This window comes from Brachyistius frenatus, unplaced genomic scaffold (genome assembly GCF_029030835.1).
Source record: "Brachyistius frenatus isolate BFR_SWC_R1_liver_20210118 unplaced genomic scaffold, ASM2903083v1 Contig_24, whole genome shotgun sequence".
NCBI lineage: Eukaryota > Metazoa > Chordata > Actinopteri > Embiotocidae > Brachyistius > Brachyistius frenatus.
The window spans coordinates 765199-789444 of record NW_027210623.1 but is presented as its reverse complement, the minus strand read 5'-3'; the positions used below and the strand labels follow the sequence as shown (position 1 = coordinate 789444).

Genomic DNA, 24246 nt, shown 5'->3' with positions numbered 1-24246 from the left:
AAAAGAAATTAGGGAGGATAATTAAAAAACTGAACAAGAAGGGAGGACTCTGGGCAAAAGAGAGAGTGTCCAATTGCAGAATATCGGGTAAAGCAATTTAGGCCAGCTGTTGGGTGGAGGACTGCATAATGAAAAGTGATCATATTCAGCATGGAGAATGAGGCTGAGCAGCACCATCAGAAATGTGTGGGAGAATACAGAATTGGATATTACATTTCTGGAACCGCTCCTTGAGTAATGCCCCCAGCTCTGTCCCCCATCAGATAGCACTTTTTAAACTGGATTTTTCTCTCCTCCCCTCCAGGCTACGCCACCGTCCCTCAGAGGGTCTGTCTACCAGTAGATAATCTGCCTCTCATCTCCACACAGCCATGCACCGTTTCTGCTCTAATCACACGGCAGACAGTAGCCGCGTGACACAACATTATGCCCATTCGCTTGTTAGGAGTTGTGGATTTTTATGTTGAAGTGCAGAATTAGTGCCCCCTGTGGAGTGGAAGTCTAAGTCCTCATACTTAGTGGGCTACCACCTGTCCACTCTTCTGGAAGTGTTAAATCTGTGTGTGAACATGCTGTGAATTTTGCAGTGTTTTGCCCGATGTTGTGATAATAGAAGTGCAACTCCCATGCTACTACATTTTATAAACTGTACCCTTACAGACTCTAGTATAACTTCATTAGGTACACCTAATGCTGTATGATACTACAGTCTTGTATTTAAAGTCACTTCCTTGTTCACCCACTCTCTCCTCCCTGTTAGAGAACAGGCTCTCAGTAATTTGCCCAATATTGAGTGGTGAAGTGAAATCTCTGACGCTTATAAATCATCACCATTTTGAGTCAGTACTGGTGGCGGGGTTGTTGCATGACCACGATTTAGCTATAAGCTATAATATTATAGCTTACAACACAATAGATACACAATACAACACATTGCAGTGTGACTGGTAGTCAAAAGTAGTGTAGCTAATGTGGACACTATATTTTTGTACCATTGTTCTTTGAAACTGCAAACATTTACCCCAATTTGGACACACAATAAATTGGCAGACAAAAAATTTACTATTTAGTGGAAACAGTGTTAATTCAGAAACAGGACATTTGTTGACTTATCTTGTATTTTGTTGTTCTTCACCTTATTTAGCTCCATCATAAAAGGTTGTACTTTCGTTTAAAAATGAATACATTAATAAATAAGGAAGAAAATTAAATGGGAAAGTAAATGAATAGGGCAATTAATTTAAAAATAAATGGATACAGAAGCAAATTAAAAAAGAAATATTAATTTATGTCACAGCTTATCAATTAATGAATAACTATATGTATTTTCATATAATTGTTGGTGAATTTAATGGCATATTAATATATTTATTTCTTCATTTAATTTGATTTGGGCAGTTTCCATCCTTTAAACATACTGTACAATCCAACAGCACCTAAAACTCCAAACATTGTTAAAATGGTAACTGTGTGGTTTTTCTTGATTTTGTTTACTAAAATAAAATGATAATTGCAATCTTAAAACTAAATGAATCGCAAGTGAAACCTAATTTGATGTTGGCTCATAGTAGATCTCTGTAAGATGTAAATTTTATTCAGAACACTAAGTTTAGACCTTGTAATGTCTTGTTTCAAAATAAAGTTTCACCCATAATAGAGAAGAAATAACATAACGTGTATCTCCTCTTCCTCCTGCATGTTTCAGCTGTCACCAGGTTCAGAGGAGGAGGAACATGAGGGTCCAGTGTGTGAGAAGCTGGGTCGTATTCAGTTCAGTGTTGGGTATAGTTTTCAAGACTCCACCCTCACTGTCAAAATTCTCAAGGGCCAGGAATTGCCCGCGAAGGACTTTTCCGGCACCTCTGATCCATTTGTGAAACTTTACCTGCTGCCAGACAAGAAGCACAAATTGGAGACCAAAGTGAAGAGAAAGAATCTAAACCCCCACTGGAACGAGACCTTCCTGTTTGAGGGTATGATGGAGGAAACGTTTCTTGACGTTCACAGCCCATGCATGCACTCTTATGCTGTTGCTTTTCTGAGTGCATCACGGCAAAAAAAATCTTTTTCAGGATTTCCCTATGAAAAGGTGGTCCAGAGGACATTATACCTGCAGGTTCTTGACTACGACCGCTTCAGCAGGAACGACCCCATAGGAGAGGTGTCCATCCCCCTCAACAAACTGGACCTGGCCAACATGCAGACTTTCTGGAAGGAGCTGAAACCATGTAGCGATGGCAGCGTGAGTAAGAAGGAAAAAGGGGGGGGGGTAGTGGAAAGCAAAGGAACAGGGAGTAGAGGAACGGGGGGAGGGGGTGACGAGAAAGAGAAGATGGGACAGAATGTAACGGGTGATGTCATTCCTGGCTGCCGTGATGTTCCCGGGGGAGATGTGGCAGCGTGATGGTGGGAGCAGGGATAGAAGGGAATATGGAGAGGCTCACAGGTAGATGGAAAATACACAGACAGCCAGAGGAAGAAACAGAAGCACACAGCAAGCAACAGAAGGCAGAGTCATGTGAAAAAGGGGATGAAAAGTAAACAATTCGCTGTTGTTGTGTATGATTTCTCCAGGGAAGCCGAGGGGATCTGCTGGTGTCTCTGTGCTACAACCCCACAGCCAACACCATCACTGTGAGCATCATCAAAGCCCGCAACCTCAAAGCCATGGACATCGGAGGCACTTCTGGTAAAGATGCTCCTTCATCTCCCACATCCTTTTACTGATGCCCTTCTACATCATTACTGATTCCACATGAAAATGATAAAATTGTGTTTTATGTTGTTGTTGTTTTCTACTGGGAAATGACATGAAATCAACAGTACCTCACTAACATTGCTTTTGATTATGGAAAACAGGAATGAGATCTTGTAAACTGGCACATTTCCCTCTCCTCAGACCCCTACGTTAAATTGTGGTTGATGCACAAGGACAAGCGCGTGGAGAAGAAGAAGACAGTGGTAATGAAGTGCTGTTTGAACCCTGTTTTCAACGAGTCCTTCCCCTTTGACGTGCCTGCCCACGTGCTGAGGGAGACCACCATAATTATCACCGTCATGGACAAGGACAGACTCAGTCGCAATGATGTCATTGGAAAGGTATCTCCTTCCCTCTTCTTCGCCTCTCCCTTCTTTCTTCTTCTTCTTCCTCTGGGTTTTTCTGACTCTGTGACAGACCATCAGCAGCTGCTCATTGAGACAGTCTCTACTGACCCCTGCTGGAACATACAGACTAGTCTTCTGCATTGGAACTTAAAACAAATAACAAATGCTAGCTGCTTTAGTTAGACAGTTGCAGGTGAATCTAAGTACATATGTGCAATACAATGTCCATTGTCACTGGATACAAGGTTTGTCCAAACCCTTCTAACTTTAACTAGAATATTTCCTCTGATGCCTGAAAATTTCAGTTGAGAATTGTTTCCAAGAAAATCTCATTTTTGTCTTTAAGGAGAAGATCAGATTGTTGAAATTTCTTAATCTCCTCCTAAATATTTAAATGTTTCCTTGAAAGAAAACTGTAATTTGGTGCCAATAAATGAGAATATGGACACCAAGTATTGACAAGTATTTCATGAGATTTTGGTCATGGTCAGTTGAGTTACTTTAGTTTAATTCTAGAATAATGTCTAAAAAAAAATTGCTCTGTTGTAAAAAAAAAAAGAAAAAACACCTTTGTTTTCAGGTACATAAAATGTACTACGTACTATGTATCTTCAACAATGAAACGTCTCGCTAACTCACGAGATGCTATGCTAATGCTACATAGATACAAATGCCAAAATTACTCATACACCCAAGTCAAAGAGACACTACCCAGTACAACGCCTCAGCAACAAGGAGGGAGTGTTCTGTATCTCACCGAGGTAAAAAATAAATATCCAATCATCATCCATTAATTAAAGAAAATCCTTCAGATACTGTATGTTTAATCGTATTGTCACCTGTCGATGAAGTCACATTGTTGCAGAGCGTTGATTGAAAGAGTTTTGGCTACACAAGCACTACGATGAACATGAACTGATTCACTGGACGTGTACTTGTTTAACACAGTTTCAGTTTCAGCTTCATGTATAATTATTGACAAATTACATTTTCCTTTTCCAGATAATTTATTAGGACTTTTTATCCACATCCATTTTATCTGAGTACTGATTTATATATCAGTACCTAACTATAACCACTAACCTCTTTGTTGATTTTAAACCCAACATCTTTTTCTTCACAAGTGTAGATATATACTTTATAGTTGTAACAGAAGTCAAAAATATCTTATTTCTGTCTGACACGCTGGGAAGACGTCAAAGCTCAGATCAAATCCTTGTTCCATCAGGCGCTGTAAGAAAAATCTTTATGCCGTGTGCAGCATGGATGAGCTACTTACTGCCATTCATATGCATCTACAGTAATTGCAGGTGCTATACTTGTTTCCATCCCAATCCCATACATTATCTGCCTAAACACAGCACTTATAATATGTTGTCTATAATATCACACTCACAAAAAGCTTGAGGCCGCTAAAAAGACAATGAAGGAAATATTTCATGTACAGATCAGGTGCTTCTTTGTACATTAGATTCCCTTCCAGTAAGGACTCTGTGTTTGTTCGTCATGAGATTGACAGCATTAGCCTCTTATGGCTCTTTTTCTGCCTCTGGTTAAATTCCTGTTAGAGTGACAGACTCAGTGGTGAAAGAAGGGCTATGCCTACGACTTAAAGTGAGGGTTTTCTTCACATAATACCATGCTCTTTATTTATCTATTTGTTTTGGAGAATGCTCTTTACAAATAACATCAATTTCTGTGTAATAATACCGGAGTTACTTCTCTTCCTCACAGATTTATCTTTCATGGAAGAGTGGCCCTGCAGAGGTAAAACACTGGAAAGACATGATGGGTCATCCTCGTACTACCGTGGCCCAGTGGCATGCTCTCAAGGCCTGAAGGACCCAGTAACCAATCTGCCTACAGTGTTTTTTCTTCCCATAATTCGACATCAGCTCCTGCCCTCAGAACATATCACCTACACTGCAGTGTTGGACTGCAGACCATGTATCACGTCTTTGTTCTCAGGCCTCTTTGATATTCCTTGCCCTCAGTCCTCGTGACACCATCCTTAAATTTCACCCTTGTCAAGCTCTGATTCCCACCTGACCCCCCTCTCATCCATTTGTCTGAACTTAAAATGTCTTTGATGTCTTTACTTGCTTTCTCCTGGTGCCCTCTTTCGAGATTTCCTTTTTTATTTTTTTGAGATATCCTTCAGTCTTTCCTCCATCATGTCATCCATTCCCAGCGTTTAACATCAGAGCAGCTACCCGTGAATACAAACTACCAACCAAAAAACTGATATTCCAACAATCCTCTACTGCAGCAACACGGGCTGTGGTCAAACATGCAGATGAGTGTGAATGGCTCTGACCTGGACCCTTAATTCACCACTTACATCCGGTGTTGCAGTGAGGAATCTTCCCCCTGCTTCTCGCCTTTTTCGTTCAAGTCCTCTTCCGTTTCTGTCACTGTTCCTCCATACCCTTAAAAATGCCTGGAAAATCAGGAAAACCGAAGCAGGCAAAGGAAGAGTGATGGGCTGTATGTAAAATGGAACTGGACTCTTGTCACTCGACTCATGTTTGATCTTTTTAACTTTTCACTCTTACTCTGGTACCACTGTAATAATTCTCCCTTGGCTGGAACCCTTTGTCGTCTGTGCGTGCTGTGGGTGATGTGCTGTGACCCCAAATGAAGTCCTTCAGCAAGAAATAAAAATTTAAAAAAAGGATATGAACATGAACATTTAACACTGGTCTACTAGGGAAAGTGTCAAAAAAAAAGAATTTCCAATTTTCTTGGAAAAGAATCCCGATGGACAGGAAAAAAAAAAGAGTCAAGTGATTAATGTTGTGTTTAATTTTTTTTGTTTCAAAAGAACTTAGAGAATCAACTTGTTCTTCCAGACACAGAAAATGAGCAAAAAGCAGCTTCCAAAAGTGAACATGTGGAACAATGTGTTTGTATGTGTGTATGTTTGTCTGTGTGTGAGGGACTATTTTTGACTCGCACAGCTAAAGTAAAGATATTGTTGGAAAACAAAATGGCCCTTGATAATGATGGTAGAAGTGTTAGAATTTGTGTTGTTGACGTTAATTTAACAAAGTGGAGGAGGTCACTAAGGTTCAAGTCAGTCTGCCCAAATTACAGACCCACATATCAGTACTTTCTAATTAGTAGTATCCAGTAAAACAGATAAACTACTTTAATTTTACAGTCCCCCCCCCGAGAGAGACCAAACGGAGACCAAAATCTACAACACCCTGAGGAAGACCAAATACAAAAGGACCTCACAGCATCAACCCCACAACTGGTTAATTTTGGTGCAGCGCCACTTTGTGCAAGCCTCGAACTTGAACACGTCTGTGGTGGAATCTTTGATTCAACTGAGCAAACTGCTGAGTTGCATTGTGACATGAAGTCAAAAAGAGAAAAGTGAGAAAGTAGACCTTGAGGTTTTTTGTTGTTGTTTTTTCAAACTTCTACTATCCAGTCTGAGAATTTTTGTGATTTGGGTGAACTTACAATGTATGAATGCAGGCCGTACATGACTACAGATGGTAACATATCAGAAAATCATGATTTAATCAATCCCCGTCACCCATGTTACTATATGTCTTATCAGCTGCATTAATCTGTGCAATAAACCTCGTATCGGAGTTACAGAATAATATAATTATTTTCTTTTCTATTCTTACAGACCACTATGAGTCTGAGGACAATATAAGACCTGACTTTGTGTTGTTCAGGGAGTTTTGAACTAAGTGCAGGTCAGTCTTCCAGTGGTGTGCTTTACTGCCTGATTGTGACCTCCTTCAAGTCCCATATAGACATGTGCTGATCGGATGAATGCAAACAAATGAGAGTAATAACATCTGAGGGGGAAAAGTATTTTTACATTCCACTGCTTGGTCTTGCCTACTGGATGTGTGTGTGTGTGTGTGTGTGTGTGTGTGTGTGTGTGTGTGTGTGTGTGTGTGTGTGTGTGTGTGTGTGTGTGTGTGTGTGTGTGTGTGTGTGTGTGTGTGTGTGTGTGTGTGTGTGTGTGTGTGTGTGTGTGTGTGTGTGTGTGTGTGTGTGTGTGTGTGTGTGTGTGTGTGTGTGTGTTTGCACTGTGGGTGAGTGTCAATGTTTTAACTTCAGTTTGTGTGATTGTGTTTACTGAGTCCCTCTGTGTATTCCTGCACTAAGTTCTATTTTGGCAGTTTAATACAGAGCAGCATTGTTAACTGTTTTTATTCTGTATGAATCCAGATGTACAAAGAAATGTGTTTTTTTGGTGTGTTTTTTTTAATCACTGCACTTGTTGACGACGATGCTGGAACAAACCTCTCTTCACAGCAGGGTTATTTTCCTCGTGTGGTTTAACAAGGACGTTTGGCTTGATAGGAGGCAAATCTCACACGAGCTGAGAGTGAAGGTCACAGGAAAAATGGAACAAACAAGCTTTACAACAACCCCACATAAAACCTGTTTTATCTGAGCATTATACACCAGATTCTTAGTTCAGACAGAAGCAGCTACCAACATTTTGTCCTCAATGTCCTATTTGTCCTTCTTATCTGGTCCGATCTGATTCGCAGAGGCAAAAAAAAAAGAAGAGTGGCTCCTTAACATCACAGCTGGCGCTCGCCCAAAACACCCCCATCGTGCACACATGCTTTCTGGCACAAAGTGTTCTGTGTGTGCCTTATAAACCTCGCCACGCCTTGCTCTTCACCATATGCGCTCCCTCTCTCAGTGTCAGGAAAAGGGGGGGGGGAGGTGAGACAGGAGATAATCGTCACCTCTTTGCATCACTGTTAGCTACGTCTCAGGTCAGAGCAGAGCATCGGAGCATCCCAAAATAACCAGGAACATCGTCATCTGTCCATCCTGATGGCCCTGTGTGTTAATCAAGGGATTATTTTTGAATGCTGCTGTCAAAGCATTACATTCCAAAGGCCTAGTGAAAGTCACTTCAGTCAATGCAACTTAAACATTGGTTAAAGATCAGTCAGGGTTTGGTATATTTTTAAAAAATTGAGCAAAAAAAAAAATATTCTTAATGCGCTCTTTACTGGCTAAATACCACTCACTGGTATAGTTTACTGGACAAGCTCGCATTTCTGTTTTTGGGCATTCTCTTTAGGGACTGCTTGAGACAAAGAGAGGTTAACCAGCAACATTTTAATTTATATACTGTACAAATGACTGTGAACTTTCCTGTATGAAAAAAAAGAGAAAAACTCATCAGTATTTACTGGGGTTGTTGATATCTGTCTGTCCTTGGTATCACTAACCCCCCCTCTTTCACTCCCATCTCTCTTTGTAGTTACACATCCGTGGGGTGCACAATGTTAAATATCAACCGTTTATTTTTTTGAAATCTGTACAGTGTATATAATAATATAAATGTGTATATAAAACAAAGATACTTCTGGTCTGGTATTGCTATGAATTTTTCAAAAGTTTTTTTTTAAATTATTTATTACATGTAAAAAAGGTTTATTTATTTCAGTATAGGCAGACACCTACAAAGATGTAGGAAGAAGTATTCAGATCGACTTTAATTATAAGTACTTTACAGGAATCTAAAGTTATTCAATAACAAGTCCTACATTATAAATCCTTTTTAAATAAATTACAGAACAATTAATGTCCTCAAATTAACAAAAGAAAGAAAAATCTCTGATGAAAATAAATTGTGATGCTTCAATGTGAAAGCAACATACTCTTATAGCTTGAAGTGGTGACCTGTCATTTTAACACAAGATGAATCTGAGGGTTTGAGATCTAATAACCCTGACGAGAATTTAGAAAAAACAACAACAATGTGATGCTGCACATTCTGCTCAGCTGTTTTTGCTCTTTTATCTCAAACGATTAAATGAAAAATTTGAGAATTTTTTTTGAGGAAATCAGTCCAAATACCCTTTTTTGTACAACTGTCAGAGAGAAGCAAGAAGGTTGGAAAACTCTGTAGGTTTAGTCTTTAGCAATACATGATTAGCTTGCCGTGTGTGTTTTATGAAATAGAAGTATAAAGCAACATGAAATTGAAAGTATCTCAAAAATGTAATTGAGCAAATGCACTTGGTTCTCTTCCACCACTGATTAATGTAACTCAACCAACAACCCCAAAGTTCTTTCTGCAAGTTTTGATCGTGAACTGTGAAACTTTAATTACAGTTTTCATCTAAGGAAAAAAGAAATTCATGGAGTCAGATCTTTGATGTTGATATCATCAACTTCTTTTCTGGACATTTAATTGCAAATACATGGACCAACTGATTAAGTGACAGTTAACATTGCTGGAAATACATGGCTATATTTGCTCTGTATTTTACTGTCTCCTCCACCCCAGTCACAAATAGGGTCGTGGTTGGAAGGATAATTAACAAGGATCAACAGAACTGGTGCTGATCTCTAGAATTAAGGACATTGTCTCTTACTTGTTAAATTTCACAGCATCCTCAACACAAGATAACATCTAAAAGAAAAACTGTGTGTGATGCAATGATGACAGAGGGTGTTTAATTTACCAACTAATATAACACTTCCATCCTTAAAATGAAACCTGGCAGTCCTTCTCTCCTCCCAGTGAGTGCAGTTTTCCTTTGTGCACGACTCTCCAGTAGACATGGGAAGACAGGAGGCAGGCTCGAGGTGATGCTGCTGCTGCTGCTGGTGCTGATGGTGGTGGTGATGGTGATGGTGATGGTGGTGGTGATGGTGGTGATGGTGGTGGTGATGGTGGTGGTACTGGAATAACAGAAAAAAAAAAAAGCACGAGATTGAAATTCTTGGGGAGCCAAGGGTGACGGCAGGGGCTGAGGATAAAACAGAGAGCTGTCACGACACAGGAAATAGCAGTGGAGGATGACAGGAGCGCTGGGCTACAGATAGGCACAGTGGGTGTGCGTGGGCAACTGATGAATATACACTCTAAACAAGCCTCACAGCAATGAAGACATGAATTGTGCTTCCCCTGCATGTGGGATCTTAAGGTTGGATTCCTTTTTCTTTTTTTTTTTTTCTAAGGTGGGGAATTGTGACAGACACCGTGGATCACATGCAGCTACTACAGAGGTGGGAAAAGTATCCAGATCTTTTACTTATAAGACAAACTACCATAATAGTGATGTAAGACTACTATATTACAAGTTAACGTTCTGGATTCAAACTACTTCTGAAATATATAATGCAGTGGCACTAGTGATAAAATGATCTCACAAATCAAATGTAAAAGTACCCTTGACTGATATACATTATTATATTATAGTGGTCATTACTTTATATACAACTAGGTAGTGTGGTGCCTTAGAGGGCACGGATGAAGACTCTCTATTCTGAGGGGTCATCAGATGACTAATGGAAGAGAAAAAAGGGAAAACAACACCATTCTGTTACACTGGTTTTCATCTTTTGGACTTTTCCCTGCTGTCTTTCTTTTTTTTCATAAGATTTTAACTCTTTGGTGGAATGACAAACAGCTCACAGACATCTTGTTGGAGTCCACAATTGGACACATGGTCACAACATGAAATTGTTGATGTAAACTACTGGTTTAAACTTTATTTATCAGTATTTTCAGTATTTTCATGTAAATTCCTGATCTCGCAGTGACCAGCTAGAACCCTCCAAATATGTTACGTAAAATGAGTATGTAAGAGTAAAAATTAACAATATTTCCCTCTGAAATTAAGTGGAGTGGAAATCACAGAAATTGAAAACACTTGAGTGAAGTACCTACATCTTTTTTCTTCTTACTTGCGTAAATGTACTTCGTTAATTTCCACCAATGATTAAGGCAAAATGATGAGACAGATGGCAGAAGAGTGAATAAAACACAGAGGGGAACCCTTCTGACATCATCTCGGTCTATTTTAAGACAAGCTGACAGCATAAAAAAAAGGAAGGAGGTCATTCTTACACAACATTTTCCTTTAGAAAGTGATGAGCAAGAAGAAAAATGCATATAAACATTTGTCTCTGGAACATATTTGGAACATTTCCCTGTTTGTGTGACACCTTGGCTGCCCACGGATCATGTGTACATTATAATTCTGTGGACGTACACAAGCAGGCTTGTCATCTGTTTAGTGATTCTGTGCACATCTCGTGGCCAGAGGGCATCTCCCTTCTGCACTCAGTACAAGGTTCCACTGAACCGACATGACACACAGCCGGACAAGAAATCTCACCCATAGTCATCACACGCTGATCCGGTCGTGGAGGAGAGAAAAATAACCTCGTTTACATGGGTTCAAGTTAACTAAAAGTGATCTAACTGCAATTTAGCTTGACAGAAAATTTCACTGTTTCATAAAAGTAGTAAAAAATAATACACAGCATATTCCAGGAATAATATCTTTCTTCCAAATTCAGTAATTTACTAACAGTAACATAACTTGGTTTTTTTTTTCATGCAGCTTTCAACTCTTCACCATCTGCATAAACCTGCTACAATCTGATATGTTCACACTGTATCTTGTATCAAAATAAATGTATATGAGATATGGTTTTGGATGATCCATTTGCCAGAGATCATAAAGTGCTTGAATTTGACACTGAAGGGATCTGCTGCCATCTGGTGTTTGTAAACAGACACTGCAGGCCGCACAACCTTCATTATGTAACAAACACTGCTCTTGCTGTCACTTATGGCATCTCCAGTCATGTGATGCAATCCTGTGGTGTATGATGACAGTCATGAAGGAACCAACATAAGCAGATAACAGTAGCGCATGAACATTTATTAAATATCCCATAATGTCTGTATGAGGCATGTGAAATCAGTGTACAGATCCACTTGTTTCTATTTATCAAAGCTAGCGTATTCAGTGAGTGTCTCATACACTAAGCAGTTTACAGAATTTGAATCACATATTTACAATACAGTTAATGCAAAACACTCAGAACACCGTCTTCATGTTGAATGGCATCAGTCCTCGCCCGATTCACAAACTTCCCTCAGGATCTTCTTCTCCCTTTAACCACTGCATGGATGACACAGTGGAATGTGTCTTTCTAATCCTGCATTATTTCATGAAAACAGGTGGATGGTGGTATATAGTCATTTATTTTGCACACCACAATATTTTTTACATTTTTCTGTGTGTAATTGCAGCAACATTGCTGGAGAGTCTCTAATAGGGCCCCGATGGCACAAGGGCCTCACTGGCTTTCCTTTTCCAGGTACTCCAAGCTGGGTGCATCCAACCTCTGTTCATGGTCGCGGTTCTTTGTGAACTCCTTCAGCATGTCCATGACATCTCCTTTATAAACGTCAGGAGTCGGCTGAGCTTCTGCAGGCAAAAAGAGAACAGGTATCATTATTTTCAGTTTCAAACTTTTTTCAATCTTAATTGTGGAAAGTGGAATTTTAGATTCTTTGTTTTGTGCAAGAATATTAAGTACAAGACAGATGGCTTGAGAGAAATGAGCACAAATCACCTCTATTTGAGAATGTTAAACTGATGAAGGTTGATTTCTGATTTTCCATTTTTCTGTTTAACTTTAATTTTCTTTTCTTATGTTGATTTTAAACTTTGTCCTGAAGCCTTTTATGTTTCATGTAAAACACTTTGAATAACCTTGTTGTTGAAAGCTGCTGTACAAATAAACTTACCTTGACGACAACAATAAGAAAACAATTATTTCAGATAAGTAATGGTATCAGGCTGAGGGCACCTCCTAATTGTAATGCCTTCCTCCTCTCAAACAGTGTGACCATAGCACTTTCTTGTTTTTTTTATTTACATTTTTTGATCAATTTCAAAAAGGAAACCATCTCAGTGAATAACAATAAAAGCATCGTGATTAGATTCCCTTCAACAGTTTTTTTTTATATTCGTCCTGTGTTGCTGCCAGTTGGATGATGATGCTGTTCTCGCATGGAGTCCTTTTTTCCAGGTGTTATGAACAACAAAACAGACAAATAATGGAATCAAATTAAGAGGAAATTAGAAAAATAAAACGGTACGTTATCCCGGGACACGAATGAGCTCCAGAGGTGAAGCCTCAGCCAAAAGAAACGGTTAGAAAACAGCAACAGAAGTGAAGTTAATTTGTAAGCAGAGCTGTTTGTTATTTCAGCGTCAGCAGCCATGAAAGTTAAAAAAAACAAGACATTATATAATTATTTATACACTGGAGTTTACTGCATTTTATTGTAACAGTCTGAATATTGTACTACATTCAAGTTTATTTATTTGCGCAGCCCTTTTTATAAACTCATTCCAACTGAAGGTGCTGTACCCTATAATAAAAGTAAGAAGTAATAATAAAATTGCATTGATAAAACCAGCAATCAATTATAAAGCATATTGTTCATAAAAAGATAATAATATTATCAAGAATACTCTGGACCAAGTGTACACCAACATCTCAGGAGCATACAAAGCGGCTCCATCTCCACACCTTTGCCAAAAATGACCCTTTGCCGATGCCTGTCTTTTATCTTTTATATATTTATTACACTTATTTATACTTCTATTGTTCATGCCATGGTGAAGTCTTGTATTATCCTATTGTGTTTTTTTTATATATATATATATATATATCTTTTCCCTTGTTTATTGCTGCTGAACTTATGAGTTGCCAACTTAATTTCGTTGTATTTTTTACAATGGCAATAAACTGCCTTATGTCCTTATATTAATAAAAACAATAATAATAAATAAAAGTGCAGCTGTGCATTAAATATGCATAAATATATGTTTTGGAGGGAGTTAATTGATGGGTGTTAAGAATCGGGGGACGTAAGGACACGTCCATGTTGTTAAGCACACATCCTCGTGGTTTTAGTAGCTTAACAGTGAAGGTTGAGGATAAGCCATTTATTCTGTGCAAAACCATGAAAAGGATTTCAAATTAAATTGTAGATGTGGCTGGGAGCTGGTATACTATCTATGTCTGTATGAGACTCCACAGACAATATCAAATGTCTCCAGAGAAACTTGTGACAGATAAAGATTCTCTCACCTGTTGCCCAGTAGTAGATGTCCCAATCGTTGCTGGGTTCATTAATCAGTCTGTCGTACTGCAGCAGCTGGTGTTCACTCATTGTGTTCAGGTATCGCTTTGCAAAAAGGCTGCAAGAGAAATGGAGAATTCATTAGAGCTGGGCTCCTCGCTCTAAATGAAAAGTTACCGGTAATTATCTGACCCGCTGGCAAATTGGTCACCCACGAGGAACTTCAAATGGAGCTTGAGAAATGTAAAATCTACTCCAGATCACAACCTTAAAGCAGAGCCATTCAAATTCAAGAGCAAGAGGAGCAGATAGGAAGATCATTGGAAGGTCAAGACTCAATTAATGGCCACAAAAAACTCTGAATGTCAATCGATATATTTGTACATGGGATAAACTAATCATGTGCATCCTTTTCGTGGTATCAACTTCAGACAGCAAAAATACAAGATGAACATAGTAAAACTGTTTGGGCCTCTTTATGACACTATCAAAATAATTTCAAGCAGTCTTAAGATGCTTATAGCAGGTTCAAATCCATATTCGTTAAAAGTGAAACAGTGGAACAGTATCCAGGCAGGCATCTTCTTGAGGGCCATAGAAATTTCAAACAGGCCATATCCCGCCCATGTGCCACAGTTTGAACTGCCCTGCCTTAAAAGATCACATATTTTCCAGTCTGTTTTTTTGAGAAATACTTATACGCTCATGTGTACATTAAAAATGTGTATATTAGTGGACACTTTCCTGCATCACAGAAACAGTTTCTCAAAAATGTAAATCTGGATTAAAAACACGGCTGTTTGAGTAACTCGGAGAGCTGAAGCTTCACATTAATGTCAGATGAATTTAGGACAATAGATTTTGTCTCCCATCAACGACATTGAAACTGCTTTAAGAGGGAAACCAGTATGGACAGCAGGCACATTTAAAGTGACCAACAGAACTTTCCATTGTATGGGAACATGAATACTGTTGACATGGAAAATGTAAACTTATCCTTTAAATGTAAGGTGAAAACCCCCATGGCTGTCTAGAAGAAACAGTACAGCTCAACAACCTGAGCAGGATGCAGTTCTCCAACATGCCCCTCTTGCGGCTCTCGTAGAGAAGTCGTCGTCTCTTGATGTCAGTGGGCTCGTCGGGCTTCTCCTCCCAGGGGGGCAAAGGGATCTCAATCAGGTCGCCCTTGGTGTCATCGGGACTGTCTCCACGGTAACCACGAGACGATACCATCCCTGTGACCGCTGGTCTCCACGCTGACTGGCACAACGCTGCTACCAGCTGATAGAGGACAAACGCACACGCTTACAAGTGTACTCGTGCCTTGTTTTGTATCACACTTTTATTTATCATTTTCTATCTCTTCTTTTACATCATTACCTTAATATTTATCCCTGTGCAGTAACACATTAATCCCTCTTCCGTGGAATTCCAATATTTTTAGGGCAATGCTACACATCATTTGTGTATTATTTAATATACATGTGCGTATTTGATAAGTGTATATATCTTTTTGAGAGAGTTCACACACACATTATATATACATATATAATGTGTGTGTGAATGAGTTGAACAATGAGTTGAACAATTCAAAATGTGTGAAGAAAAGGTAGCACTGTTGTTGAGCAGACACATCTCCCTTCGTTCTCACTACATCAGATCACACTCGGCCAGTTAAATTCTAAATCACTGCCTGTATTTGGAGTAAGACTACCATTACTGACCTCTACCCAAAAGCATATTTAGACACAAGATCAACATGCGAAATTGTTGTCACATTTAGTCTCAAATTCTCTTTAAAAGGGTTGAAGGTGTAGGATTAATGTTTTAGGGATTGTGCTGTGCTGGGTTTATTACTATCTGGCGTTATCTTTTATGTTGACCGTGACATCTTTATAAGGTCTGAAAAATGTGAGTCACGCTTGGAGAATTAAGATTCAGATGTTTTTTTTTTACGCTAAGAAACTGTGAAACTGTGAAATTAAGAAGTATTAAAGAAGTATCTTTAACATCACTTGACAGGGAAACAGAGTAAAGCAGAGGGGAGTTGTATAACTGCACACGCTGCCCTGTTGTACAACTGTTTACTTCTGGATTGTACAAGTGTCCTCTAACAGGACACGCTGTCTGCACCATAACGTTAATGTTACACTACCTGAAACCTCAATTGTTGAATATAATGTTAATCATCCGTTCCTGTATCGCATATTTACATCACAAGGAATCATTTCAATTCGCGTCAGATCTTTGAAAAGTCGTCGATGAGCTACGACGGCTGCAGATTTCAATTTCAACCAACCGATATACAAATAATGAATAACTGGTTCACTCACTCTTTTAGCAACAGCAGAAGACGTCATTTTAACCCTCTTTCGGGGAGCGCTGAGAGTCGATGAAGCTCTGCTCGTTTCTGCTGTCCGACCCTTTCTATAGAAGTCTTATGTCTTCTGCACAAGGAGGGTCTGACGTCACCGCGGCGCACGGGAAACAACAGGAAGTGGGGACAGGTCACAGCGTACACATGTCGATTACATTTCTGAGGTCACGGTAACGCTGCAGGGAAACATAAGTGACGTCAACGTTGTATAATTAAGTGTTATTATTTAATTATTGTATTTTTGTTGCCCCGTATAAGCAATGTGTAACACATTCCCTTTACATCGGAACTAAAAGGGGGCTTGACCATGGGAACCAACGGTCAATCGTTGTTCTCAACCGGTTAAATATCCCTGACGCACTTGAATGTTCACGTACTAACAGCTTAGCAATATTAGCATTAGCTGATCAAAGAGCGAACAGGCAGTAGTCCGAAACGAGCTGTGTGTGCATTTACACTTAAAACACAGTGTATGTTTTTCTAGCTGTTAATTAAAACAAAACTCTTAACTTATGTCCGCTTGTCGTATTCTTGGTTCGCTCTATTTTGTCCGAGCTTCATTATCGGTTCCTGCGAACTCGCGCGGAACGTTTGCTAACAAAAACACGGCGTTACCAAAACCCAAAATATTAAATACCGCCAGTGCACCTGTCATCGGCATGCGGGGATAATTTGCAAAGTGTGCATGTTCAGACCACAGTGACAAAAGCGAGCTGCGGTGCCAGCCATTGATCACCTGAGGCCCACAGAATGGCTTCTGCAGGACCTGCAGCCGGACCGAGCAGCTCTGCGGAGGATCTCCTCGATATGTACAGTGACCTCAATCAAAACGATGAGGTGAGTCTGAGAGCAGCGCTTGTCATCACTTCGTCGCTTCGGTGGAGTTCGACTGCACGTTTTCGTTTGATACCAGCTTGAAGAGTTTTAGTTTCAAGTTTTCAAATTGGAAGTTGAACATCTCGTATTTGCTTTGATCGAGTTCGCCCACGGCCAGTCAGCGGCAGATGGGGAGATTTCGATAACGCATAAAGATGTATTTATTTATTTTTTATTTTTTTTAGAGAGAGAACACTGACATCCCGTTGAATTCAGTGTATCTTTCATTCATGGGAAGTAAAATAAACAACAGAGACCAAATACTGTGAATCCTCATCCATATTTACTACACACCAGACTTAACTCATTGGACTGAAGGTCTGAAACAAGTCTGCACAATAAAATACATGACAGTAAAATTTTAAAGAGTGATTGCATTTTCTTCATAAAAAAAAAATATTATGAATCAATCATAAAGACATGTTGGCAATTTATTTTCTGACAATCAACTCATTGATTCACTACTTGTCGTAGCGCTAGTTTACAGGATGGCAAATTTGTCTTAATTCAAATTATTTGTAATTCATTTGTCATTATTCTCTTTCCCGCACAGGATTTGGACAGAATTGCTGAAGCAAATGAACTTTTTGATGCGGTTCTCACTGGTTCTGTTAATCAAGACAAGAACATCGCTGCTGCTGCTGCTGCTGTGGCCCCCGTGAAGAAGTTACCAGCTGAAGAAGAGGCTAAATCAACAGAAGTGAAAACCCCAAAAGAAGGAAACTCAATGAGGAGACTGTCTTTATATGTTGGAAATTTCCCCTGGGTGAGTAACATCCTCTCTCCATATTAATGTTGTTTTATTTTATAATGCCCAATGCTATTTTTTTTGTTTTATTTGGATTTATCCACCTTGACGTGCAGAACATAAAAAACAAAATCCATTAATTTTTGTTCTGTCACAAGACAATTTAACAATTTGAAAAATAAATGGACTCAGATATCTTATAAGTTAGATTATGAGTTTGTGGGTTTTACAGTCCATCTTCTCTCTTGAAGCTAAGAGAGTGAACAGGCTTCAGTTACATCTACACTATGAGGTGTTGTTGCATCTCCTCAACTGAGAAAATGTTCGGCCTGTCATTATAAAATGTTGCTGTCAAGGCAATGACAAGTGTACAAAACTATCTCCCCCGAGTCCAAAAACTGTAACTGTTTTCTTCCCAAGAATTTGCAGCTCTGTTAGATACTTTCTTTAAAATGTATGTTCAGTGTTTGATGCCAAACTGGCTCGTCATCAGGCCAAAACTATAAATTTTGGAGAAGTGTGTAACGCAAATTTTTGGAATGGCAAAACATGCTCTCCAGATCTCCGGTGGATTATTTTACTGGCAGAAGGCCCTTTAATTTGCCTTAAAAATGGTAGTAATGTAAAATAGCATTCAAGCTCTTCCAGGACCCTGTGCTGAGTGAGCCACATATCTTGATATACCTGCTTTTTGAATGAGGCCCCTTGTTACATAATAAACAATGTCCTTTAGAATTTGAATTAAAGAGATAGTTCGGATCGTTTGAAGTGAGGTTGCATGAGGTACTTATCCATTGTCAGTAGTTAGGGATTGGCACGTCCCCAGTTTGGAGAAGCCTGCAACTGTACCGGCAGGAAAGTGAAGTTATGTTTCTACTACTGCAAGATAATCTATTTTAGCCACCTAAACAAAGGCCCGCCAAAAACAAAAACAAAAAAAATCAATATCTGTTCAGGTATACACTATGTCTAGAATGTTTTCAACACTTTACCTTTCTGAGGGGGAACTGAATCTGTCATATGCATCCATTATATCCGCTCTTCAAAGTAACCTTTGACGGAAGGAGTCTTTTTTTTTTTTTATCACACAACACAGGATTTCTACTGCTGCATCGATTGGTTAGTTTTTGTTATTGTCTGACTTTGGTGGTGTCTCACACATTAGTTCAAATTTGAAGTAACATCACAACTAAATAACAAACTAACCAATCAAGGCAGTGGTTGATCAGCAGTATAGATGAGTGACTCCTACAACCCATTTATCAATACAGCCTACTCTTTAATAGAACCTGTTTCATACGCCAGGTCACAAACTGACATTTAGTCTCTTGTTAAAATACAGGTAATCAAAGGTTCAATGTTTTTAATGACAGTGAGTATTTAAAGATTGGATGTTTAAAATATATCCTCAGCAGTTTCTCCTCATAAACCAAAAGATTTGACCCCGTGACACACAAGTTTATCAGCTCTGTTTGTGTTTCTACAACAGTGTTATTATTCATAAAGATCATGAGTTACCCTCAACCCTTCTGTGATTCTATCATTCCCTCTTTCAAAACCTTCTCATACTTGCAGTGGACATCTGACAAGGACCTGACATGCATGGCTCAAAAGTTGGGTGTGAAGGACATCGCAGAGATCAAATTTGCCGAGAACAGAGTTAACGGCCAGTCAAGAGGGTGAGTGTTTGCTGTGTTGATAGAATATAAATAATTCCTGAAAAAATACATCATTTGTTTATTGTAAGAATGGAAGCTTGTCTTTTGATTTTGATAGATTTGGATTTCTTTGACCTGATGCAGGTTGTCATACATGTATTGTTGCCTCTACTCTGATACAGCTACGCAGAAGTGGTGGTAACCTCAGAAGGGTCCCTCAAAATATTGTTGGAAAAAATCCCCCTGTGTGAACTCCATGGGGAAAGGCTAGACTGTCGCTTTGCCACTCGCCAGAACCTCACTGTGTTTGAGGACACAGCAAATAAACGTAAGAGCACCACAAGCTTAAGAAAACACTACTGATGTCACATTGTATTGAAAAATGTCAGTATGTCTGTCAACTTTCAGAAAAACAATGTGTTCTCTACAGGTATACCACTGCGTGTTAATTCCAAAGATTCCAAGGAGTCTGAATCTTCAGATAAGATTCCCTCATTATTATCACAGGAGCCCAGCCCTCCCCCCATACCGCCACTGTTTCCATCGCATCCACTTGCAAACAGGTTTCCTTCATTACCCAGCCCTTTTCTTGGCCAGGCGCCTCCGCCGTTCCCATATATGACACCACCAATGGCTCCGCTCATGCAGCCCCACATGTTCCCTTCTCATCCCGTCCACGTGTCGAGCCAACCATCTCCCAGTCTGCATATAAATCCGGCTTTCTTCCCACCGGTGCAAGACGGCCACAGCAGCAAAGCTTACAGCCAACAAAAGTGAGAACACACACCTTTTTATTTTTATAGCTACTGAGAACCTCAAACATGAGATAAAATGTATAATAAAATATGCAGAAAACAACCACATGAAACATACTGAAGATAATAAACAAATTAAGATTATGACTGACATGGTAATTTTGAAAAAAGTATATTATGGCAAGAGTTTATTTTTAGTAATAACTTCTGATGTCATTGAAGTAATTCCATCTCTCACTATGACTATGATGGTATGACTATGTCTATTTTTTTCAGACACACTCCTCAAACTACAGACGGGGACTTTGAGGAGCTAATGAACAGAAATAGAGCGATTGCCAGCAGTGCCATCACCAAGGCTGTGTCTGGAGCAACAGCTGGTAAGTAAAGCTCATCAGATTCTGTCAAGTGCAAGACAGAACTCAGAATTTGATAAGTCATGTGGAGAATGGACTGGTCCCAACCTAAGACTGACTGACAGATGGAAAAAAAATTGAAATCTAAAGCTGTTCCAAACCTTACCTCTGCAAAGTTGGTTGTAATCCTGAAGTATTTCTCTGCAACATAAAACATTTGTGGTGCAGCGATAAGCACTGTTGCCTCACACTATGAAGGTTCTGTGTTTGACCCTGAGCTTTTCTTTGTGGAGTTTGTATGTTCTCCCTGTGCCATTGTGGGTTTTCTCCAGGTGCTCCAGCCCCCTCACACAGTCCAAAGACATGCATGTCAGGTTTATTGGGGTTTCTCAATTGGATTTAGGTGTGAATTTGAGTGAGAATGGTTGTCTGTCTTTCTGTATTTCCCTGTGATGGACTGGCAACCTGTGTCTAGGGTGAAACCCACCTCAGGTGGAATAGGCCCCAGCCGTCCCATGACCTTGTTCAGGATAAAGCAGGAATTGATGATGGATTTATGAAATATTTATGACTAAATAAGAAGCAGTCTCAATAAATATTTGGAATTCAGCACTTATAAAATAATGACCAGGAATTTCCTATTGTAGTTGGATCAGATTTGATTGAAAGTAGCCTTATGGGTGTACTGAAATCCATGACATTGCCTTTTCCCCACTGAATCCTGTCTACTTTAAACCAGTTAAAAGAGCTCAGAACACAAAATCTCTCTTATAAACTGTGCAGCGTTGTTGTAACCTTCACAGAATCATGTGAATCATAACCAACTGATGAGATTGAGTTTTGACTGTTATGTTGTAACTTTTCTGTATTTAGGGGGTTAAATATTTTTCTAAAACCAAACCTTTGGAGCTTTGAAGTGCTTAACTACTTCAAAGAAACTGTCTCTAATATCTAATCTCCTTGATTACTAATGCAGGAGACATGAGGGTAGCCATGGAAACACTGTTAACTGCCATTGCCGTCATTAAGCAGTCCAGAGTGTTCGGAGATGAACGCTGCCAAGCCCTGGTCACCTCACTTAAAGACACTCTGGTCTCCATCCAGGGCAACTATGGTTCCAGGTTTGTATAATTTTGCATCAGGACTCTGTTGTTGTCATAAAGGAACTGAGGATGGAACTAGCATTATCTTTCTTATCAGTGTTCATCACATAATCCATATTTCTTAGCAGGAGTAGCAGTCGTTCTAGGGACAAAGAAAGAGACCGGGACAGGGGTCGAGACAGAGACCGACATCGCGAAAGACAACGTGACAGAGAGGATTCTTCTGGCTGGGAAAGCGCGGGAATGTCTCGAAGACACCGAGAGCGTTCCTGGAGTGGAGAGAGGGACAAGGAGCGCTCACGGGAACGGGACAGATACAGAGATCACAGAGACCGATACCGCTAACTTGGTAAGCTTATCACTAATTTATCAACTTACTTTACTTATACTGGACACTTTTTTTTTTTTTTCATGTTTCAACATTTTGTGTTTTATAGACTCTTTTCACAGCCAACAATTTGACTTGTGACAGCAGGAAATCACAGATATATTCATTCACATTAATAATGAGAGAGTCCAGGTATTGTGATTGCAGCAGGAAATCACAGATATATTCATTCACATTAATAATGAGAGAGTCCAGGTATTGTGATTGCTGGCTCGCTGGAATAACAGGTCAAAATGTCTGCCGTGGAAAAGATCTGTTTTCAGTTGGTGGGTTTCTAATTAAATCGTCTCGTATTGTGTGTTTGTGTCTGTAGTCCAGAAAGACCACAACAAAAGACCTTGCACAAAAATTCCTAAATGTAAAGGGAGTTTTATACGACAACATCCGACATATGGCGTTTGTTCATGTCTCTCGTACAACATACTTTAGCTTGGTTGATTAGTAAACCTGGTAAACAGAGTAATTACCATAGAATATAGTATTTATAGTTGAGCAACAGATTTTGTATCTGGCCTTCAGTGTAAAAGCAGTCCCATTGTTTTACGTCAGAAAACCCTCACGTTTACGTCTCCTAATAAAGCTGCCTCAATATATTCCATATGTTCTCAAATCAAAACTACTGTTCATCAGAGCAGATCCCAGGACTGACTGACTGACAGACTGACTGACTGACTCATGATAGCTTGTGAGTGAATACTAAACTTGTACAGACCTGCTTCCAGTGCGCTGCAGGAACCCTGAAAGTCTCATCCCATTTGATGAGTTTTAGCTCTTTAATTTATAATTTAAGACTTTTTAAGAGCTCTTTCCTGAGTATTTTTTCGATGCTGTCAGTTTATCATCACTCCTGCAATCACTACTAAATGAAAAAGGGGTTTGGCTAAAATAATGGTAATCAATAATTGCAGTGAATGAATAAAATACAATTTCGTCAGCATAGAATATATTAAATCATATGACTCAGAAGTGAAGTATGCAGTTTATTGTTTTGAAGCTGTATTGGTTAAAATGTTAAGAGAACTGCAGGCTGCTGCTTCAATTCCCCCAAAACCTTTTTGACAGATGACAGTTAAGGAAGTGAAGTTTAGTTATTTGGAGTTCATGGATCTTACCATGTTAGAAACTTTTAAGTCACAGACTCTTACTGCATCATATTCTAAGTCTACTTGTCAGTTTGTTACCATGAACAGACCTAACATGGCTGTACCTCAAAGACAGACAGTACATGTTGAGGTGGAGCATCTACAAAACTTGAGGTTCTTCCTGCTCTGTGAAACACCTTTGGCTGTAGATGCATAAACCACCAACTGGCATAAAGTAATAGGAGGACAGAAGTAGAGTAGTAGTAGTTCTGTTGACAATGTACCCACATCCTCTCAGAGACACTCAATGCAATCCATACTTGATTTGTTTAGGTGTGGTTTTGAAGTGTTGTTGTTTGTTTTTTTTTGTTCCTCCCCAGACTGGTGGAGTCCGTGTTTGAAGCAGAGCGACAACAGGACATTTTGTTTTTGCACCAAGTTGTATAGAAGTCTGGAGGAATCCAAGGTGAAACTGGAGATATACATCTCCAGAAGTCTAAAGTGTACTTTTTTGGTTTTTCAGTCGTATGTTCATATTTGGAGTTTTACTTGTTTTAATTAAAAAACAAACAAACAAAAAAAAAAGTAACTGTAGATTTATTGCTGGGCCATCAGATGCTTGCATGAACAATAACCCCTCTTAATAACTTATGTAACAGTGTAATGTTTTCATCACTTTCTTTTGTATTAAGCCTACAGATTAAAAAACATTCCCTCAAAATAGAATTCCAGTGTTTTATTTCTTCAGACATTTTAGTTGTACTACAAGTCCTTACTCAGAACCCCAAGATCTAGTATTTATGTTTGTATTTTTATCTGCTGTTAAGATAAACACCTTAGTGCATCAGAAATGATCAATCACTCAATCAATAATTTCTGATGCTTGTAGAGC

The 24246-nt window shown here is 39.2% G+C and overlaps 3 protein-coding genes across 6 annotated transcripts in view; 2 read left to right on the top strand and 1 right to left on the bottom strand.

The window, feature by feature from the left end:
* Nucleotides 1–6501, top strand: part of syt7b (synaptotagmin VIIb) — a 96667-nt gene extending 90166 nt beyond the window's left edge. For all 3 annotated transcript variants that reach the window (XM_069697656.1, XM_069697657.1, XM_069697658.1), the window contains 5 exons: nucleotides 1706–1973; nucleotides 2073–2242; nucleotides 2575–2689; nucleotides 2900–3099; nucleotides 4840–6501. In XM_069697656.1, the coding sequence (XP_069553757.1) occupies nucleotides 1706–1973; nucleotides 2073–2242; nucleotides 2575–2689; nucleotides 2900–3099; nucleotides 4840–4944 (858 nt within the window). In that variant the 3' untranslated portion in view covers nucleotides 4945–6501. The remainder of the gene's footprint in view (nucleotides 1–1705; nucleotides 1974–2072; nucleotides 2243–2574; nucleotides 2690–2899; nucleotides 3100–4839) is intronic.
* Nucleotides 6502–11772: 5271 nt separating this feature from the next.
* Nucleotides 11773–16475, bottom strand: sdhaf2 (succinate dehydrogenase complex assembly factor 2). Its single transcript, XM_069697620.1, has 4 exons — nucleotides 16345–16475; nucleotides 15069–15292; nucleotides 14020–14129; nucleotides 11773–12341 (listed from the first exon to the last, which is right to left on the bottom strand). Exons 1-4 carry the CDS (start codon nucleotides 16369–16371, stop codon nucleotides 12211–12213), a joined length of 492 nt encoding a protein of 163 aa, XP_069553721.1. The 5' UTR covers nucleotides 16372–16475; the 3' UTR covers nucleotides 11773–12210.
* Nucleotides 16476–16601: 126 nt separating this feature from the next.
* Nucleotides 16602–23825, top strand: LOC138620429 (cleavage and polyadenylation specificity factor subunit 7-like). 2 transcript variants are annotated; one of them, XM_069697619.1, is made up of 9 exons: nucleotides 16602–17225; nucleotides 17818–18030; nucleotides 19588–19691; nucleotides 19853–19998; nucleotides 20101–20443; nucleotides 20702–20805; nucleotides 21758–21902; nucleotides 22013–22233; nucleotides 23735–23825. In XM_069697619.1, exons 1-8 carry the CDS (start codon nucleotides 17139–17141, stop codon nucleotides 22227–22229), a joined length of 1359 nt encoding a protein of 452 aa, XP_069553720.1. In that variant the 5' UTR covers nucleotides 16602–17138; the 3' UTR covers nucleotides 22230–22233; nucleotides 23735–23825. The 2 variants fall into 2 exon arrangements, with proteins under 2 accessions (XP_069553720.1, XP_069553719.1); XM_069697618.1 differs by having other exon boundaries at nucleotides 22010–22233.
* Nucleotides 23826–24246: the final 421 nt, after the last annotated feature.